The 17808-nt window shown below is 34.0% G+C and overlaps 2 protein-coding genes across 3 annotated transcripts; one reads left to right on the plus strand and one right to left on the minus strand.

Annotated features, from left to right (window-relative positions):
* Positions 1-821: 821 nt before the first annotated feature.
* LOC148619518 (uncharacterized) lies at positions 822-1532 on the minus strand. The gene has a single exon (XM_088579482.1). It carries the CDS (start codon positions 1505-1507, stop codon positions 866-868), a length of 642 nt encoding a protein of 213 aa, XP_088435608.1. The 5' UTR covers positions 1508-1532; the 3' UTR covers positions 822-865.
* Positions 1533-1602: 70 nt separating this feature from the next.
* On the plus strand, positions 1603-14594 carry LOC148619519 (cerebellar degeneration-related protein 2-like). Of its 2 annotated transcripts, XM_088579488.1 has the most exons (5): positions 1603-1736; positions 4578-4684; positions 10891-11003; positions 11735-11883; positions 12621-14594. In XM_088579488.1, the coding sequence occupies exons 2-5, from the start codon at positions 4624-4626 to the stop codon at positions 13612-13614; spliced, it is 1317 nt and encodes a 438-aa protein (XP_088435614.1). In that variant the 5' UTR covers positions 1603-1736; positions 4578-4623; the 3' UTR covers positions 13615-14594. The 2 variants fall into 2 exon arrangements, with proteins under 2 accessions (XP_088435614.1, XP_088435613.1); XM_088579487.1 differs by lacking the exon at positions 1603-1736 and having other exon boundaries at positions 4478-4684.
* Positions 14595-17808: the final 3214 nt, after the last annotated feature.

Consider the following 17808-nt stretch of genomic DNA (forward strand, 5'->3'; position numbering starts at 1 on the left):
CCAAGCTTCTAGTGCCCCAGGAGTATCTGCCTTGGGTTTCACTCCCATCTTTGCAAACGCTGTCATAAGTTGTAGTGTATCAGGATCTACTCCAATAAGACCAGGACAGCAATTGCATAGTGACCGTATCTTCTTTCCCTCCTGTAGCTGCCATCGAATACAATAAAATACACGATATACCAAATATCAAAACAGCCCCTAAGATACAACACGTATACAATGAACAATAATATACTAAATCGTATACTTACAAATCTGCACACTAATAATCAGCTACTATCTTCTACAAATTAGGTCGAGTACAGACTTGCGACTCTTTTACGATCAGGGGCGTAGCTGCCTATACGCAAATACGCAGTTGCGTACTTTCGGAAAAAGTAACAAAAATAAAAACACACATTTTAAAGATGAAATAAAGGTTATATATCACATATGCATACCATGAACGTAGTATAGGCTCTGAAAAAACTGGCTCCAAAATCGTTAAAATTCATGAGTTTCCCTCAGGGCTTTGCCGTGCCGGACTCACTGGGAGCCTTGAGCGACCCCTCCCCCCCCCAAGACAATTTTCAGTCAGTATTGAAATATGAACAAGTTTGGAATTGGAGAACTTGTCCGGGCACTCAAAACAGGTTTATGTTGTTTTTTTCAGGTAGAGAAAGGGTTTTTAAAGTATTTCCTACGAATGCAGTTTGCCCAGATGGATATGATCATAATGGTCAGTCCCTGAAAGTGATTTATTCATCATCAAATATTATAATAATTATTATATTCAATGAGGCATAATTCAAATTAAGAATACTTTTTGAAAAATTTGGTTGGCCCTTAAAAGGGCCTTTGACATTTTTCAGTCGTTTCTTGATCTTTACTTTGCCTTTGCAGATTTCTTTGCTTTAGGCTTAGCCTTAGATGCCTTCTTCTTTGGTGATTTTTTGGCTGCTTTCTTTGTTGGCTTCTTTTTCTTTGGTGACTTCTTTGGCTTCTTGGCCTTTGACTTTGTTGATTTCTTTACGGTCTTTTTCTTTCCTCCGGTGCTCTTACGGCGCTTGGCATTGTTAGACTTGTTCTTTTTTGCTGGAGATTTCCTGGCTTTCTTTGCCTTTGCTGGCTTCTTCTTCTTTGGAGCTGTTGGAACTTTACCGACACGGAAAGTACCGATGGCTCCTACGACATTGGCGGATGCTTTCGGTCTCACTAAAACACCGGTTTTCAAACCTCTGGCCAGGGCAAGCTTCATGGCGGATTTTAGATGAGCTTGACTGACATTCTTGTTGTTGGCAAGGATGTATCTTCTAATGGCTTGGTATGAAGATCCTTTTCTGTTCTTCATGGCCTGAATGGCGGTAACAATCATTGCTAGAGTTGTTGGTCTTTTGGCACCTCCTTTTGCTTTTCCTCCCTTCTTTGGTGACTTCCTTTTTGCCTTCTTTACTGGACTCTTCTTGGCTGGGGATCTACTCCTCGACCTGGACCTTGACCTCGATTTGCTTCTTTGGCTTCCTGGCATCTTTGGTTACTTGCTTCGACTACGTCAGAATACAAGAATGACGAAAACCTCACAGGTGCTCCGTTTTACAGCAGCGACGCGGACGTGATAGAAGACACCAAACAAAATCTGCAAGCCTGAACGTGGAAAATGGCGACTGTCACAAATTTGTGCTTCCTTGTGATATTTCAGATCTGATATGTTGACACTGTAGTGATTTATGTTAAAACAAAAATCGCCGATTAAAAGTGTAAGTTGTGAGCTTCATAAGATGATAAGTTAGGTGCAAAATTGACCGAATTAGAATTGTGAAAGATGAACACAAAGTAGCTTTGACAGGCTAAAATAAAATATCCTGGTAAAATAGTATGGGAAAATAATAACGATTGTCGTGACATAAAATATGATGGAGTGTAAGGATTGATAATTAATCGAGAAATGTTATCCCTTTTCATTATTTTATGTTGCTATTTGTTAACCCATTGGATAACCATAGAACCAAAACAAATTTGTAACTCCAACAAAACGCCCCTAATCTGTGTAGTAGCTGCGCAAATATTTCCCTTTATGTTGTATTCATTATTTCGAGGACCGCATCAAAAGGGCTCGAAATATATTTAAAAACTACACATAATTGCAAGTTCGCTGAAAAGAAGTATGGAAGAAGAGAAGATGATTTTATTTCCAAATTAAAGCTAGGGCCATATCAGTGTTCTAGGATTTTTCAAAAATTGAGGTTTCCTCGGGAAAAATCCATATAAAATCAACTTTCTCAGAGTCAATGACTGCTTTCCTAACAAAATAAATTCTTACAGCATATGAAGTTTTCAACTTGCCACGGGAAAGTGTTACTAAGTACCTAACTTTCCCTGACCCAAATTTCACTTGCTCCGGTAACGGGAAATAGGAATCCTAGAACACTGCCATATGAGAGACATAGTTGACAATACACCCAATCATTATAACTCCAATATTACTAAAGTACAAGTGGTACCAAGGGATGATGCTCGAGGCACGATTTCAATCACTTAATATTTTTTATTTTATTGTATTAAAATCTACGTGTACTTATATTCATAAAATTTGATGTACAATGTACTTTATGTTATGCATAGTTATGAATATAATGTTCACATATCTTAAAACAAATAAAATGTATTTATGTTTTTGAGAACTTATTGCAGTAAAGAATATTTTTATGGTCACAAAAAGAGGGACCTTCAGAACTATACATATTTGCACTTAAGCCGAAGGAAAAGGGGCGGAGGGAATCTGATCGCGTATATAATAGCTAACATAAAAAAAATGTCGGTATATTGTGATCATATAGTATAAGCATATTTTAGGGAACTCGCAGACTAAAAGGAAGTTGTCCTAAATCAGAAATCTTTAAAAACAGTTCCGTCGGTCAAATTCTAAATCGAACGATAAGCAAATATATTTACTTGAGCCCCCCTTTTACGATCCTTTTCCCATTATGGAATGTCTTGTGCCTGTGGTCTGTCTTCCAACCCTTTTGTATCGTACCTTTTTTTTAGTAAATCACTGGCAGGTCCAGAAATTCCGAAAAGGGGACTGCTATAGTGAGTTTCAGTGATTTTCTTCTAACCAATCAAAATTTTCGACGAAAAAAGGTCTCATTTTGAACTCATGCATGACTATTTGAGTCTAATATGTAAATGTACAAGTATGTTAATCAATCAATATAAGTCAGGATTACTGTTTCAACACGTGTTTCGAGAAACATCGAGAAAGTTCTGGAATCAGTTGACGCTAGATCATTTTGAATATATAGTCTTAAAACTTCAAGCTAATCCTGTCTAATACAGAATCCTAACAAGACATTTGAATTGCTAATATTTTTCACTGAACATGCTCTGCTACATGCAAACTATTTTTGAAAAAAAAATACACTCAATGTCCAAATAAAAAATTGGGAGTTGCAGGTCAAAAATTGAATTATATGTATATCTTTTGACATATCTTGAGTCCGTTTAATTAATTTTTTCTGGTATTTGAAATTAGCCATTCGGACAAGGAGTATTCAAGGCAACCAAGAGTCTAGCAGAAATGAAAAGAATGTAATCCAGAGACAAAGACCAGACAGAGAAAACACACACACACACACACACACACACACAAAACAAAGAACATTAAATATGCAAAATAATACGTAACAAGCAACAAAGTAAATGAGCAACTCGGACTCCACTAAAAACTGGGGGCATGGACCTGGTCCACCGGTAGGGTAAGCGTCCTCTGCTTTTCTAGAAACACCCCCGACATAGTAACGCATTTTCTTTGATTTACCCTGTTTTATCTATGCTTTTCAAATTCTTAAAGAATTTGAAAATTTAAACACATCTGATGTGTTTGACATCATCGTGTGTTGAGTACAGGTTGATGTATGAACTAAAGCAAAGTTTTGCCAACATTAAGATTATTGTGTAAATGCCTCTGTCTCACCACTTATTTGAAATTAGAATAAAAAAGCGACGAAAGGGGAGGCTTAAAAAGGACAATTGACTACACTAGCTATGATCTGTGATCTGCAATGAACAAAAATGATGGTGAAATCAGATACATAAATATACGTCTCTGGTGGAATTCAACTACACTGTTTATAGTCAGAGCTGTGCATAGCTTTCGGAGTACCATTATTCAGAAAATGAATCTTAACTTATTTTCAGCATACTCAACTTTTAATGCATTCCTTGAGTTTAAATTAATCAAATCAATAAGTCTATCATTTTCATGTCATATCCCCGTTAACCCCAAAATAAATATGTAAATCAATTTCACGATTTCATAATCCAGTGTACGTAGGTTATCCATTAAAATAATATTATAATCTAACACATCCACACAATGGTCCCTGTGTCCATTTGTGTCAGTGGGATGGACGCTAGTGGACACAGAAGCCCCGGCATTGAAATACATATAAAATGCAGACGAAAACTGATAGATATCACATGATCGGTCATGTGACTACAATGGTAAATTTAGAATATCCATAAGAATTTCCGACTGCATGCCACGTTGTTTATTCATTATTAACATCTGTTCCTTCTTGTTTATTTACATTCTGCAGATGATAGACGACATGAGAATTGGATTATTGTAACAAAAAGAGGGATATGCACGAGACAGAGGAAATAATGGACGAAGCAGACGAAAATCAGGATTGGTACCAAAATGGTAGGTTTATGATTCATCTTCGGCATCATCAACCCGTCATTCCACATTAACATATTTTATAGTATTTGCATTGGTTTATTTGTAGCCATTTAAATGCTATTGAATGCGGGTCGCTCCGACTATTTTTCATGTTTTTATTTATCTTATATCTTTAATCCGTGTATTGTACGTGTATTATATATATTTGTCTTTTGTTAAGTAGCCTGTCTCTTTTTGTATCCGACGATGTACGATTTTACAAAAATGAAATTAAAGCTCCTGAAATAATACTTGTATTAAATAAAGAGGTGTGTCGAAAGCTAGCCAAGGTTACCCCTCACACATTCCCATTTTTCGTGACCAGTCAAGATCGAACTTTACTATTCACTTCCCCGTGACTAGTCAAGATCGAACTCCTGGTTGACATGTTCCAATGTGCTTAGTACACATGCTTCTATACTTTCAATATGAACAACAAGTTTAGATCGAATCCGTCGAAACTATGTAGTTGTGGACCCTTACACTTCCCCTGCATAAAAGAAAACATGAGAAATGCGATCTTTTTATCTGTCATTACGTGCTTAGCTGTACATGTCTGCGTTAATGGGAGATAAAACACAGAGACCAATTCATCTTCATTTACAACATGCACATTGCATGAATTATGTGGATATGTTAAACACATCATGCTGGTCTTGTGTGGTATAAATCGCCCCTAAACGCCTTTATTTATACGCCGGTTATGTCTCCCTCCTTTGGCTCTGGTTATTGTCACAATCTAGGTGATGTTTCTGGAGTTTTGCAATCAACTAAATCATTGAACAATGAGTGCTAATGTCCACAAATTCCATCAATACATCACGAGATTAATTAGCCCAGTATGTCGGGCATGACGTTGAAACCGAAGTCTGTTGTGCATTGATGCTTTTTTGATACAAAATATTTCTCGGCAGGTTAGAATAACAACATACATAAGCACAAGTACAAATGTTTAATGTTTTTAAAAATTCTGAACGGAATGTAAAGGTGTTGCATTCATGGTTATTTTCTTGTCAACCTCGTAGTTACTTAAAATGGAAATTAGGTTGTTATCACAGGGTGGCTGAACGTACCTGATACATATTTCTTTGACCTGAACGGGATCAAGTGGCTTCTATTTAAAAGAAGATCTAGACAACTGATGAAGGTCGGTTTTTCTCGTGATGGTAGTTGCCATTTGTTGGCAATTAGACCATGCTTGCCTGTTGAACACAAAATACATCTAGTCCAGATGCATAAAACGCATGGTTTCCATCGGAAAATACATTTTACTAAATGATGTCAAGTATCTGGCGGAACTGAAGTCGGATTTGACAAAAGAATTAAGTGTACGGGTTGAGGAATAGTTGTCCCCATGCTATTTTTCGTTCTCTAGTGTGAAACAAGTTCGTGTCCAAAATATAAGAAAAAGCGTCTTACAGATTAATGATACTTCGCTCTCAAAAATGAGTTATCATACAACGATTTTGACGGAGGAATAACATTTTGATAACTAGACTAACTGTGATCGGTTACCCCGTCAGTGACGGAACTTTGGTTATCGATTTAAATAAAAGTGTAGAAAGTACGGTATATCCACTATAGGTATACGTGTAGGTAAAGTCCAGAAAAAAACCCAAAAACTAAGAATTTTCAGTACTTGAGATAAATTTAGCCAGTGGAAAAATTTCTGATATTCAGTCCCTGGCAGATGGGAGAGAATTGCTTCTGTCTGGAAAACGGCGAGATTTACTCTCATTATCAGACTTTTAAACCAGTTAAATAGTATTCTCTCTTTTTTCATATAAATGTTCCTGTGAGAAACTTTGCCACTGGGAGAGATATTCTGTATAGTGAGCTATAGAGATTGGCATTGATATTAGACTGCAGTGTATGCCGGTCCCCATCAGTTATGGGAATAATTCTGGAACATTATGTGGACGAGAACCACTCTGTGGCGAAAGATGTTGAATAGTTTGCACCTTTACGGCACTTACATAAATATTTCACAAATAGCAGGATGTAAAATAATTTAATCTATAGCCCAGTGTTGCTCTCGAATCCGGTAAAATTTTGCAATATATGGTCAAATATACAAAGAAGGTAAGAAGATCAATTTCCCGAAAATATTGTTATCCTGAATACTAATGATTCAATTAATAGAAGGAAAAGATGAAAGATAAATTTTGACATTTATGTAAATTTTGATAAATTTTAATTATATTATGTACCGAAAGTGTTAAAATGTAACTGGCCATTGACAAAATATGAATAGTGAATAACTGGCATATTAACATGACTACTTGATGTCAATCACATGCCTCGGGTAATGTGTAACTAGTCTTGGGAAGTATGTATTGATGAAATGTTATCTTTGCTCTGTTAATAAGATGTTTAATGTGTGCCTATTATATATTGCATGTACTTGTTATGATCAACACATTTTGGACAACTAGTTCCAGACTGGTTGACCAAGAACTGGCAAGAATAGTATTGATTTTGGCTTTGTGCTGCTTCTTACAAATTAGTAGCTGCGAAACGTAGCTCTAACTATTTTTTTTGTATTTTTTTAACGTTAGATCGCAAAACCTGAAAAAAAAAGATCAAGACCTACCATTTCGCAGCTAACAAATTAGATACTATAGAATTTCCATCAAGAATATTAAACACATGAGTTGATTTGTTGAAAGTGTGAATAACAGGAAATCAAAATAAAAACAACATCCATTTGTCAAGACAAAAACAAATAATAGGCACTCATTAACGTACAAATATATAGGCAAATACAATACAAGCTGCTATAACTTTTATCCAAAACAAAACAACGTAAGTTGAACTTGAGTCGATGGACACATTAGCTGGCAAGTTGAAGTACACTGACAGTAACATTGAAAAGTCTGCGTGTACTTCAATTCTTCTTTCTTCGTCCATACACTACTGCTGTTGCTGAGAGTTCGATTGTTTCAATTTTTGGACCACTTTCATTTAAGATGTCTTTTTCACGCTAATTTTCCGAACGGGCTTAATTGGTATTTTCGCAAGGCAAGTTGGAGCACTTTCTTGTAAAAGCTTGACAGAAAACTGTTTCAGTTTTTACTGGAAATTCACATCGTGACATTTACTTCACAGAAGTACCAAGTGAGCCTGTTCAGAAAATTAACACAAAAGGGTTTTGTTGCAAAATACCGAAAACCAGTCTATTCTTTTTCTAGACCAAATGTTGGGAAACATCTTGAGACTTTAAGACGTTAAAATGTGTTAACTTACTACGGGAACAAATCATTTATCATGTAAAATATCCTTGCTTCACTTGTCATCAAAACAAGATTTTCTGTATTTAGCTTGTAATTTGACAGCTGTGTCATATGAATGAAAATTCCATTCATTTTTATGATGGTTGAACACGTTTTAACTATTTTATATTCACATATTATATGACCAGTTCCAATGCGTATGAGGAACTGGCACATGATGCCGGCACTGGGCAGTGACGGTGTAAACATTTTTAAGTGGCTTCCATTCCATTATATCAATACATGAAAAGCTGTCTCGGCAACCTTTTTCGAGGAATGTGTAGTCTAATAAAGCTCAGAAAAGCGAATTCTTGTAGAACGGTCTCTTTGACACCGATGAAGAACGAGGTTAGAAAGGTTCTTTGCCAAAATATACAAGTAGCAGCTTCCTTTTAACTATATACGGGCACATGTTAGCAAAAAAAAAAAAAAACCAAAAAGAGAACGAACGAGAAAAAATACAGCCCTCTTAAAAAGCCCAAATCAATGTTCAGTAGCATTCGCGGCAGGTTTTATTATATATAAAAAAAAAACGTGTACATACAGTACATCGTCACACCACATTTTAGCCTGCCGTGACTTAATGAAAAAAAATCCCAAGTGGTCCATAGTGGTAGTTACATGGATATTTTGCAGACTTGTTAGCTGATAACACGCCTCGCACGGTCGTTCAGCATTTTAGAGGGAGGTCCTGAAATTTCTTGTCGGAAAATCGGTGAAATACCGGACTTCGGTAGGTGTATTGAGTTTTTGGCAAAATAAAAATCATTGGTTTGAACATGCCCTTGGTATCAGACGATATTGAAGTCCGTTGTTTTAATCGGTACAGCTCTTTAGCTTGTCTTAGGTTGTTTCATTTTTATTCAGTCATGAGACGTCATCTAGGAAATCACTCTGATTTACCAATCTCAGCTGAGATTCGGATACACTAAGTAGTTATAACTACTGACCAATGATCATAACTTTCATGCCTGTTTTAACTTGTCCAATTACATTTCATTACTAATTAATGCAGCTATGTGGTGAATTAATGAAACCAATATTGAACATTTCCCAGATTGGTCCGAGTGAAATGTGAATTGCTATCGACAAGATCATTATAAATGGCAGTCTGGTTTTTATATGATATTAATCAATGCACGATATTAAATGTAAAGAGTAAGTGGTTCCATTCAGGCTTGTTGAATCGAAGATACGGGTGAAGTGTTTGTTGATGATTCCAGTGTGAGATTTCCGATTTTTTTTTCATTTTGGACTTAAAAAACGTCGACCTTCAATGACACACTACTCAGTGGTCGTCGATACCATAAATGATATGTGATTGTAAGAGATCAAGATATGTATAGGAAAAAGGGTCAAATCCAGAATGAATGCGAAGAGGTTATCCAAGCTATCGTTTTCTCATTGTTACCATTTTTTTTAACCCTGATAAGGTTGGGGTTCAAATTCTATCAGCAGGTGTTCTTTTTGTTGACTTAAGATGTATGCCAGAAATCGGAGCGTCGTTCATTGCCGACGCTGGCAGTTGTAGTCTAACTATCAGGTGTATTGTTTCTGTCACACATTTCCAGACAATGACATTACATCATATTGACCATAAATGTTGTTGGGTCGACAAAGGTATGCGGTTATCATAAGGCGTTTAGTTTATCGCAAATAAAATTGATAATGGCCATTAAGACATATTAGTATTCTTTTTAAAGAATAAACCATGTAATATTTTAAAACGAACTGCCGTTGCTACTTTGTATGTTTAAATAGCACCAACAATTTTATTTACGGGGGTGGGTTAGTATTTCAACAATATAATAATTTTTCATAGGTCATAGTATTATATAAACATATTAATACTGAAAATAACAAAACATTGTTTGAAGTTCCGAAAATTCCAATAACTTATCCCCAAAATTCGAGCCTCTTTTTAGTGTCAGAGGTTATTTTGAGTAAGAGAACCATAAGCAATACATGGGGAAAATACTAACATTCCTTCTTCACTGAAGAAACAGTCTTTGTAAGAATCAGTCTTTGTAAGAATCATGCAAATTATGTAAAATGTGATTCACCTGAAAAAGGCTACATTGTTATTTTGTTATTGAGTTACTTTATAGGTCTATATGATGAAAGTATAATTACTCATTCCTGTCTGCTCTTAGGAGATAATAAATCCACATGGAAAATCCAATAGTTTCTATTGTATTTTATAAAAAGTGTCGTTTATAGGCCAAAAACCACTAATTCCACTTCCCATAAGCTTCTATGCTAATTTCACAATATTCAATGGCTTCTCTGGACTTTACCTTAACTTTAACCTGCAGAGGACTATATATCAGCATGATTCTACATATGTCAGCTCACAATCCTCAGAATGGCATGTGGGGTTAGCAGACTTGCAGTGCAGTACTGGTCACCGGAAGTGAAGTGTCTATAAATAGCATGGGAAATCCCAGTGTTTTCACAAGATAGGGGTATATTTAGAAATCATTATGGAGATTAGGCTTCACATCACAAGAAGCAAAATGCACCTATAAAATGTACAGAAATGTTTTTCCTTTCAGAAACTGTTTAAATTCTTTAAATGAGATGAGAACTTTTTTCACAGCACTATGAGGAACAGGGGTAATTTCTGCATAGGACTATTTTTGCGTATGTTCCAAATGCTCATTGGTTGAATTGGTGGTCTGTAACCTTTATAGATTTATCTCCCTTAATTTTGAATTACACAGTACATTCTATATGATTTTAATCTCATATGAACAAGGGTTATATGAAAAGCCACATGTTACTTTCTGTTTACCACTACATTTTAACCTTAATATAAAAAATAAAAATATGTGGGGTGTCCAACCATGAATCACATTTTGCATGATTCGTATGTGGAGTGCTACTTATTTTTTTTATATTCCTCATATTTTCTAGACCTCCATCTTGCTGCGGAACTTGGAAAAGCCCTTTTAGAAACCAATAGAGAGCTGGAAACTCAATCCATGCATTTACAGCAGGCCAATCATGAACAAAGCTTGGAGATTGAGGTACATTTAGCCTTGAACAATCCTCTAGGTTGAAGTTGGTCAGGTAAGATTAACAGGATAAGTCAACCATGAACAAAGCTTGGAGACTGAGGTAAATGAAGCAATGCACAAACTTTTAAGGTTGAGGTAGGTCAGGTAAGAACAATATAGATTTAAAGGGTTAGTCAACCATGAACAAAGCCTTTAGATTTGGATTGTAAATCACCTAAGAACAAAGCAAGCCTTTAGTGTTAAAAGTCTACCATGAACAAAGCCTGAAGAATGAGGTTAGTCATCCATGAACAAAGCCTTTAGATTGATGTTTATAAAAATAAACATAACCTGGAAATTGGAGGTTAACAATAAACAATATTTGTTAATTAATAAAGTAAGTCAACCATGTTGTAAGGAGGGACAGATACAGAAGGGTAATCTGACTGACCAAAGAGGGGGTGCACTCAGCACACCATTATGCTTCAATACCATTTCCTTAGAACACAAAAATGGTAAGACAGCTTTGTTTATAATCTAGACACAGGTATGCAATAGCTTTAGAGCTTGGAGTGTCAATCACATTGAAATTGAATTCATTATTCCCATTAATAATGAACATTTTAATCATAAAAGGTAGCATGTAAACACCATTATTGTATTCTGGTAACAGCAAGCAAGAAGATAGTAAAACAGGAAATTTAATGTACTTCATGCTGAGTACACTGTGGCTTTATTGATAATGGAATGTTTAATTTTAGTTCCTCTCCAAGCAACTGGAAACCACCAGGGATAATTTTGACTCCAGAATGAAAATATATGAGGAGTTGGATAGACACAATCAAGAACTAGAACGGTCCAATCAGAGACTTCTATTAGATTCCAAGGGAGACAAGCAGAGAATAGAAAAGTAGGATCAGTACCTGAACTTTAATAATACTGTTAGCATTTAAATAGGGAATACATCATGTATGAGAGGAATTTTTACAGGGTGAAATTAGTTTCTTTTAATTAACTTGACAAACAGAATTAAATAAAAAAAGTTCATAATAATGGATGTGCTAAGCTTTGCATTTGATAACTGAAACCCAATTTTAGCAAATTTTCCATCAATTTATTAAGACGCATGCACTTTCACATATTCAAATTATTGTTTATTTAACGGAAATCTGCTTTAGCAGCCTTATCAAAACAAAATTTTAGTATTAAATGAATGGGTAATATATTAATATACATTTCTTTACCTTCTTCTTTCACACTTTGGTAACAGGAATCACAAAGACTATCTTTGTGATTTAATCTGAGTATATGGTTTATTATAAAAATGGACGTTTATGGTTACACTTTAAATATAAGAAATCTTTCATAGAAAGAAATTTACAGAATAAAACCTTCTTATACCAATTGATTAATATTGCAAGATCGTTGCAAGTCTACAGTTATCATTTCTAGTGTGTAAACATAATAATTTTACAATTAAATGAGATCTGTGTTGATGTTAACTTGTTTAAGGAGTTGAAATTTTAATAAGAAATTAAAACACAATATACATCAATAAATAGTGTATACTAATAAGTATAGGCTTTCTTCAACCCAAGTGTTAAAGACATTTTTATCTAACTTTTTCATCAATACATTAATTATTAGGCTGCTGGCACAGGTAGAACATCTGGAAGACAGATGTGAAGAATACCAGAAAAAAATTGATGAAATGAAAAAAGAAGAGAATATTAAACAGAGACAACAAAAACAAGAAAGTAGACGTGCCCTTAGTCTGGCAAATTTACGGGAAAATAAAAACATTTATATTTCTGATCTGCAATGGACGTATAATGACCAGTTTAAAAAACTTCCTTTAAATCCATATGAAGTGGAAATTAAAAAGCTTCAAGACATTTTGAAACAAATGAAAGCTCAGCAAATAATTGAAAAGCGTAAAAAGGAAGATTTGGAGACTGAGGTTTCCCTTCTGTGGGAGGAAAATAATTCTTTAGAGGAGAAGAACAAAGAGCAGGAGGAACAAATGAAAACTCTTGAAGATGAGCTAGAGAAGGCCAAACTTGAAAAGACAAAATCACTGGCTCAAGAACTGAGTAAATTTGATCCACAGAATGTGATAGCAAGTGAAGTGGAGGTTGATGACCCTGAATTTACGTCGGGAGCAAAACTTGTGAAATTGAATGGTGGTGGAAGTTTGTATGGTAGCACAGAATCTGTTAATCAAATAGCTCCTGATACAAAAGAACTATCACCTATTGACCCAGATAAAAATAGTGTGTCTATATTGAATGAACTTGAAACCCAATACCACAATTTGTTCCAAAAATATGAAGACTTGTTACAAGGGAAGAGGAAATCTGGTAGTTTTAATGAAGCAACTGGAGAAAGTTTTGATGAAATGTTACAAAAACAGTTGGCTGTGTCACACAAAGAGGTCCAAACATTGCTTAAACTACACACAAAAGATGCCTCATGTGGAGACGCATCTGCTGAAGACCCACCCCCTTATAAATCCATATTTAGAGACATATTTGCTACCCTGAAAAAGTCACGGATAGAGGAGTCAGGTGAACAGCCTACCTCAGCTAATGTCACGCCACTCACAAGTCCAATGTCTCCAGAGGAAAAGCCAGTTCAGTGAAGTAGCTCAAAATGGAAACTGCCACACAGTATTTGTGATATTATGCATATAAAAATATCTTAGCACTAAGTTTGTTCAAAATTTCCAGTCTGCACTTCAATAACAGGTATTTGTATTTTGTTTAATACCGATATGTGTAAAAAAAGTTGCTAAAGAGCAGACTTTCATGGTTCTGTGCTTAGGGAATAACCTTAAATTTATTATTCTGGATTCACTGTTAATTTGTTATACAGTATGTTTGGGCACTCTTACATTTTTCTCTGTTATTAATCTAAAAAATATTTAAATCACAACTATTGTAAATGTGTTAAGGCAAAATATTTTTAGTACAGCTTCATGTAATAACCAGGTTGATCCTAAAGAAACAGTGATACATAAAAAAAAATGTGCAGATTTTTTATTGCTGAAACACATTCAATTCCTCTCCGAGATAATGCTTAAAGACTTTATAGAAATAAAAAAAAAGTGTAATTAAAAAATTGCCCATCTGATAGGCAATAACTCAAGGCAATTGTCAACAGAAGAAAGTCCATATAACAAATGGCAATATCATGGCAAAAAAAGGCAATTTTTTTAAACATGTAATTAAAAAAAAATAATTTATTTAATTATAGTGCAAATGACTAAGATTTAATTATTTGAAAATTGGTTGAAATGGCAGCGAAATTTTTGCTTCCACTTTCTTTACCTAACAAGTGTAATTTTACTTCTATATCATATCAGGCTATCTAAATGGTAAATGTGTATTATTTGTGTCAAGAGTATTTCATAAGTGTGTTGAATGCATTCCAGTGATAAAAAGGTTCTTAATTTTTGTAATATGTGCTTTCCCAGTGATCGATTTTAAGGGGAAATACTTGTTAAATACAAGTTGAAATTCAATTTTGCTGGTAGAAATTATTTCCACTTGCTAAATTTTTGCAAGTGGAATTCTATATGTCATATAGGTAAAGTCAAGAAAACAAAAAAAAAAAAACAAACTAAAATTTAGCAAGTGTAAATTTTCAGTAATTGCTAATTTTAGCTAGTGGAAAACATTCTGAAATTCAATCCCTGTTTCCTGTCTTTTACATGGATGAGTACTTGAAGTTTTACAGTATTTGAATTGCCTCTATAGAGTAATCCACATGGTGTGGGAATCAAACAGTAAATGTATGTAAACTTTCTATCATATTTAACATGCTTACAGTGGAGCGTTATTTTCTATTGTTTCATCATAATTAATACATTAATTCAGTAGTTGACATGTATGATTTTGTACATGTATTGTGTACAATCAAATTTACAAATTGAATATTTCTTTGAGAGTAATATTGAGAGTGAAATTTAAAATCTTAGCCAAAAAAAACCAAAACAAAACAAAACTATTTAAAACATGTTCTATCTTTTCCAAAACAAAGCTTTATGAATAGAAAGTTATGGCATTAAAATGAAAATTTAAAATATCAGTCAATTTGCTTGCATACAAAGGACAAGTTCCACAATATTTAAATTGATGTTAAAGATCAGCTGATCTACGATTAAATGAAATATAATACAAAATTATGATCTTTTAAAATAGGATTCTTTTTGTTAAGATTTTTTCACACACATGAAATACATGTAGTAAGAAATGTTATAAATATTTTTAATATTGTAAACTGTAAACTATGTTTTTTCCTAATTTTAGATCTGTTGGAATTGTGTTATAACCCATTCAGCTACATGTATTGAAACCAACATGTATTGATTTAAGCATCTTTTATATACCAATACCAGTATAAGGTACTATATTAGTCATAGGCCGATATGGTTATTAAAGTGCCAAGCACACGTTAAGTCTATACCAAGGTTTCAAATAAGGTAACTCCAAGTTGTGTTGTCAACATCTGCAAAAACAATAAGGGGATGATTGAAGTAGGTTTTTTTTTTAATATTTGCAAAATAAATCTGGTAAAAAAGTATTTTTTTAAATTTATAGGCCAGAAAAACAGGGATTCAGTTCCAAAGGACCAGAGTGGTAAACATAACTGATAAGAGCTATTCCATAACTAAAGTTTGGGGCTATCACCTCCCCCCCCCAACAAATTAATAAATCACCTTTGTTCTGTACCCCTGGAAACATTTTTTTCTGGAATAGTCCTAAGGGTAGTAGGGTGAATCCCTTTGTCTAAACCAAATATCACATTCAGACAGAACAATTTGTATTCATTGAGGAGGAGTTATACTTGGAGAATAACTTGGAGTGGCCTTAAAATTAGTAAAAAGGTAACCATATTAACATGTTTTATCTTCTATTAACAATTTCGTGTTCACTTTAGTTCATTCTTTAGACTGTGATAGAATTTTTTAATTTTTAGATTAACAAATGTCAGTAGACTAGGGACTGACAATATTGTCATGTTAAATTGTAATATTTTCTTACTTTTTATTAATACCAGACTTTAATAGCCATGTAATATGTTTGCTTGTAAATCAAACCTTTAAAACCCTTAGTGGCAATAAAAAAAAGCATGGAGGCTTTGTTTAATATATCATACTGAATTTATCTTAGCTTTCTTGCTAGGCAAACTGGAGATAAAAAATCCAGCCTTAGAAATTAGAATATATGATAGCAGTTAGTATTTATTTCAATACTCAATGTTTTTGAACAAATAATTTGTCAACAAAGAATTAAGAATTGTGTGTCAGAAATGAAAAGTTAATTTTATAAGATTATTTATCTCATATTAATTGTTAACTATTTACAATTTTTTGTTTATTTTTAATTACGTTTTTTTAACAACATTTGAGTTCAAAGGTTGTTTTGAGGTCTCTATGTGATTGGTGTCGTATTTTTTGTGTCTATACAGGTATATTCCATGACAATCAAAATGATCATTAGAATCTGTTAAAACAATAATTCCAGCATTAATTGTTCCGCAATACATTGATATTATTGTTAGTAGAATTCTAGTCATTTTGAATTATTCTGTTGGCATTGTTATGTTGCAGTGTGCATTTTTCAAAATAAAGCATTAAATGTATCATACAATTGATATCTCATGTACGTGTAGTAGAACATAGAGTGAATCACATGCTATTTTTGTTTACATATCAATTTTGCAACTTGCGCCGACAGGAAAGTGCTAAAAATAGTACCTGCAAAATTGACTTATTACACTACATCATGTTAATCTTTTTTCGAAAATGCAAATATAGATAACTGCAAATATGCTCACTTGACAGAATCTGCAAAGATTAACAACCACCAAAACTGATACATTTACAATATTCTTTTCAAAACCATGAACATTTATCCAACCTTATTCATCACAATGAATTTCATATCATATTGAATGTTGATGACAGGGCTTGGTTTAGGCAGGTTTCACTGAAAATTATAATGTTCATTATGCAAACCAAGTCTCATGATGTACCTGTCAAAAAAATAAGCAAACCTAAACTTGACATATGACAGTTAGATGAACCCTCCCACAAGCAACTCTTAAACAGCCATAAATTCTAATTTCTTTGTCAAAACCTCAAGTCTAAGAGAGATTTCTGATTATACATGACTTTGTAATACAGAAAACTAGATGTGAGCTCACAAGCAACAAACTAAATTCATTGGAATATATTGATTTTCATAATCACTTTAAATGACCAACTGGGTAAATGAATTCAAGTTAATCTGTGCACACTTAATCAATTAAAACTAGATATACTGTGAGCCAGCTCACAGAGATTACCCACTCAAATGTAAAACTTTGATTTATCTCCCTTTGGAAGAGTACTCAAGGCAACCAAGATTCTAGCGGAAATCAAAAGAATGCAATCCAGAGACAAAGACCAGACATGGAAAACAGACAAACATAACACAAAGCAACTAAAATAATACGCACAAAGTAACAAAAGTAAACAAGCAAATCGTCCAATAGTAATTATATTCCTTTATGCATATCAACATACGATAGCCCACCTTCTTAAAAAATTTCATCGAAATTCCTTGAGCGGTTTAGGGGGAGTTGCGCTTACAAGGTTTCAGCATGTAAAGCCATTAATATGGAATATCTTGCTATGGAGTTCTCTGACAGTAATTGTTTTCCTTCATACAAATCTACATATTATGCAAAACCTTCCTATAAAATTACATAAAAATCCCTTGAGTGGTGAAGGAGCAGTAGCACTTACAAGTTTTTAACATGTAAAACCCTTAATTATACCCCACACAAC

The sequence above is a fragment of the Perna viridis genome, chromosome 4, assembly GCF_037379345.1.
Source record: "Perna viridis isolate PV_CMFRI_1.1 ecotype Kerala chromosome 4, ASM3737934v1, whole genome shotgun sequence".
NCBI lineage: Eukaryota > Metazoa > Mollusca > Bivalvia > Mytilida > Mytilidae > Perna > Perna viridis.

Bases quoted from the DNA above. Each gene is read 5' to 3' on its own strand.
- LOC148619519 (XM_088579488.1), top strand. From the start codon at position 4,624: ATGCACGAGACAGAGGAAATAATGGACGAAGCAGACGAAAATCAGGAT. The intron at 11,004-11,734 runs GTACATTTAGCC...GTTTAATTTTAG, and splicing joins AACAAAGCTTGGAGATTGAG to TTCCTCTCCAAGCAACTGGA. The intron at 11,884-12,620 runs GTAGGATCAGTA...ATTAATTATTAG, and splicing joins GACAAGCAGAGAATAGAAAA to GCTGCTGGCACAGGTAGAAC.
- LOC148619518 (XM_088579482.1), bottom strand. From the start codon at position 1,507: ATGCCAGGAAGCCAAAGAAGCAAATCGAGGTCAAGGTCCAGGTCGAGG.